Genomic DNA, 3,231 nt, shown 5'->3' on the forward strand with positions numbered 1-3,231 from the left:
TTGAACGGTCGTATGCCTGACCGCCGCCAAGTTTAAGCCTCTTATACTTTCTGTGTCGGGCTTCGCCTTGTCCGATGTTGCGAACATTCTCATTATCATGATTTTGTATGACTTCTGCTTGTTGCCTGCATAATTTTGTTATGTAATCATATACGTACGGGATTTTGAATGCCATGTGCAAATCGCGGACCGGTGTGCGCCTTGGAAAATTGCCAATCGTGCGGAGAACCTTGTTTTGCAGGCGCTGCAATTTCACTAGATGAGTGTCTGCCGCAAACTCCCAGGCGGGACTAGCATAAGTCATTACGGATCTAATAAGAGCTTTGTGGAGGGTCAGTTTAATGTTAGCGCTCAATCGCTCACTTTTGAATAGGGAATACACTCTAATGAATGTTCTGAAGGCCTTGGCTTCGATCATTTCTATGTGTAATCTCCAAGTCACTTTCTTATCGAAGATTACACCTAGATATTTTGCACTATTTACAAATGGAATGTTTCTTCCATTTAGAGTAAGACAAGACTCAGGCGGTCGACGACCACGAGAGAAGTAGACCCCCCGAGTCTTATCTTCATTAATTTTTATATTCCAGCGCTCACACCAGGTCTCCATTGAGCTGAGACCGCGCTGGAGTTTTCTAACAATAAAACCCTCTTTGCGATCTGTCGCATACAGACAGGTGTCGTCTGCAAAGAGGGCCAGGTGAACGCCTTGTGTATGGGGGGCATCATTTATATACAAATTGAAGAGAGTAGGGGAAAGAACAGAACCTTGTGGCACCCCTGCTTGCATTTCCCTTGGCGTTGACATTTCGCCTTCAACAGAGACCCTGAATTTACGTTTAGAGAGAAAGGACCCAATAAGCTTGGTCAAAGAGTTGGGGAATTCCAATTTTGATAATTTAAACAGCAAGCCTGAGTGCCACGTGGTATCAAAGGCTTTTTCGATGTCCAAGAACACTGCAGCCGTAGACATTTTATTGTTGAAATTAAGGGTCACGTGGTCCGCCAGCCTCATACATTGCAATGTCGTGCTGTGACGTGCACGAAAACCAAACTGACTTGCGTTGAGCAGGTCTCTTTCTTCAATATGTTTACGGAGGAATTTCAAAATTACTTTTTCGAATAGTTTTCCTGTCGTGGACAGGAGGCTGATCGGACGTAAATTTTGAGGAAATTTCGGGTCTTTACCCGGTTTAGGTAAAGTTATTATTTTTGCTTCCTTCCAAGTATTTGGAAAGTGAGAGAGCCGAAAACAGTGATTGAATAAGTGAGTTAGGTGAACCAATGGTCTCCTTGGAAGGTGCCTGAGGCATTCGTTTGGAATGCCGTCAATTCCACAGGCCTTTTTTAATTTCAGAGATTTTATTAATTTATGAACGTCACATGGTCTGATCCTTAGAGGGGGGGTTTCATCTACGGCTTCCAGCAGAGCTTGAACTCTAGCCTCCACCCGCTCTTCATGGTTTTTATCGCACAGGTCATGTGGCGTGAACTGAGTTTCCAAACAGTCGGCAATTTCATTGGCTTTTTCAGAAGGATAAAATTTTAGGCCAGAAGAACCATGAATAGCAGTTGGTGCCCTTGGTCCGTCTCTCTGAAGGAGAGATTTCGCAATGGGCCATATACACTGAGGTGTGACTTCGGTGTTACTTATTTTTGTTTCCCACCGTTCAAGTGCCTTTTTACGGGTCATTTGCCTGATTGATTTGGTGACCCAATTGACTGCCGTTTTACACGCTGGATCCCTGGTTTCTTGCCACAATTTTCGTAGCCTCTGTTTATATTTTATCAAACGATCTAGACCAGGAAGATCGTTGTTTATGTCCGAAAGGGTAACTTTACTTGTCGACAGCCTATATGCCGAAGCAATAGAGGCTGCAAAGTCGCGTGCCGCTTTATCGGCTTCTACCCCCGAATTAATTTCTAGTTTAGGTGATATTAATTCAGAAGCGAGGCTTTGAAACCGCTCCCAATCTGTAAATTTTTCAATGGGTTCCGAAAGATTCCTAATTTTAACATGATCCAGTATGTGGAATACTATTGGTAGGTGATCTGAGTCCAAAATATCAGAGACGATGACATCTGACACTCTGATATTTCGGTGAACCACAATGTCTAACACGTCACCATTTCCCGCAGGGGAATAATGAGTGGGGCTCTGTGGTGCTGAAATTTCAAAATCACTCCTATCAAATAAATCAACGAGTTCCAAGCCTGAGGGGTTTGAAACTCTGCTATTCCAAAATGGGTTCTTAGCATTCAAATCACCTGCCAAAAGAGACTTACGTCTGAAGCTTAAGAGCTCAGTGATGTCAGCATCACTCCAGGCTTTGCTTGGAGATTTGTAAACAGCTGCAAGCAGCACTTCGCTATTACCAATTGGTATGCAGACCCCTGTCGCTTCTACTGAAACAAGGGGTGGTAGGTCTACATGGTTGTGGGGAATGCCTTTTCTTACTGCAACGGCAGTTCCGCCCTTTCTTCCCGACTGGCGGTCGATTCTATAAAAGTGGTAATTTGGAATAAAGAACCTCTCATGAGGTTTCAGATGTGTCTCTGAAAACAGGGCCACATCTACGTGTAGGTCTTGCAGCTGTTTACTGAGCTCATAGCGCTGCCTCCCAATGCCGTTCGCATTAAATGCTATGACTTTGAGGGGCCTATGAACTCTAGTGGCCATTCTGTTTCATAAGACTCAGAACAATTTTGGTAATGGCCATTATTTTTTCCTCTTCGGACACTGCACCACTGACCTCTGTCATAATCTGCTGTACTACAGTCACCACTCTCAACATATTGTCGAGAGATTGACTGTTTACATTAGAAGCCTGAACTGACTGACCTGTGTGTTGTTCCAGTACAGGAACCGGGACGGTCGGTTTCTTGACTGCTGGTGGGACTGCCACTGGTGTATGTAGAGTCTGAGACCGCTGCTCCTGCAACGTGTTGCCTCGGAGAGCCGCCGCGAAGGAGACTCCAGGAGTGACTATATTTGATGAGAACACCCTTCCTGTTGTGGTTTTGGGTGCTCTCTGCAATTTCCTCTTCTGCAGCTCCTCCTTCGCGTGACTGCAGCCGCGGTAGTTAGCGGGATGCGGTTTTTCCCCATCCTTCAACTCACAGTTACAGCACCCTGGAGTGGAGGTAGCGTTCTCTTTCTCGGGGCACTCTCTGTGCAGGTGGCCACCCCCGCACCACATGCAACGGGGAGGTTGCTTACAATTAGCCCAG

At 45.5% G+C, this 3,231-nt stretch overlaps 1 protein-coding gene across 1 annotated transcript; it reads right to left on the minus strand.

Moving 5' to 3' along the window:
- Nucleotides 1-342: 342 nt before the first annotated feature.
- LOC117282809 lies at nt 343-3,201 on the minus strand. The gene is made up of 2 exons (XM_033753951.1): nt 2,843-3,201; nt 343-365 (listed from the first exon to the last, which is right to left on the minus strand). Exons 1-2 carry the CDS (start codon nt 3,198-3,200, stop codon nt 352-354), a joined length of 372 nt encoding a protein of 123 aa, XP_033609842.1. The 5' UTR covers nt 3,201; the 3' UTR covers nt 343-351.
- Between the last annotated feature and the right edge of the window lie 30 nt (nt 3,202-3,231).

Source organism: Cryptotermes secundus, unplaced genomic scaffold, assembly GCF_002891405.2.
Source record: "Cryptotermes secundus unplaced genomic scaffold, Csec_1.0 scaffold1759, whole genome shotgun sequence".
Classification (NCBI taxonomy): Eukaryota; Metazoa; Arthropoda; class Insecta; order Blattodea; family Kalotermitidae; genus Cryptotermes; species Cryptotermes secundus.

Bases quoted from the DNA above. Each gene is read 5' to 3' on its own strand.
- LOC117282809 (XM_033753951.1), bottom strand. From the start codon at position 3,200: ATGTGGTGCGGGGGTGGCCACCTGCACAGAGAGTGCCCCGAGAAAGAG.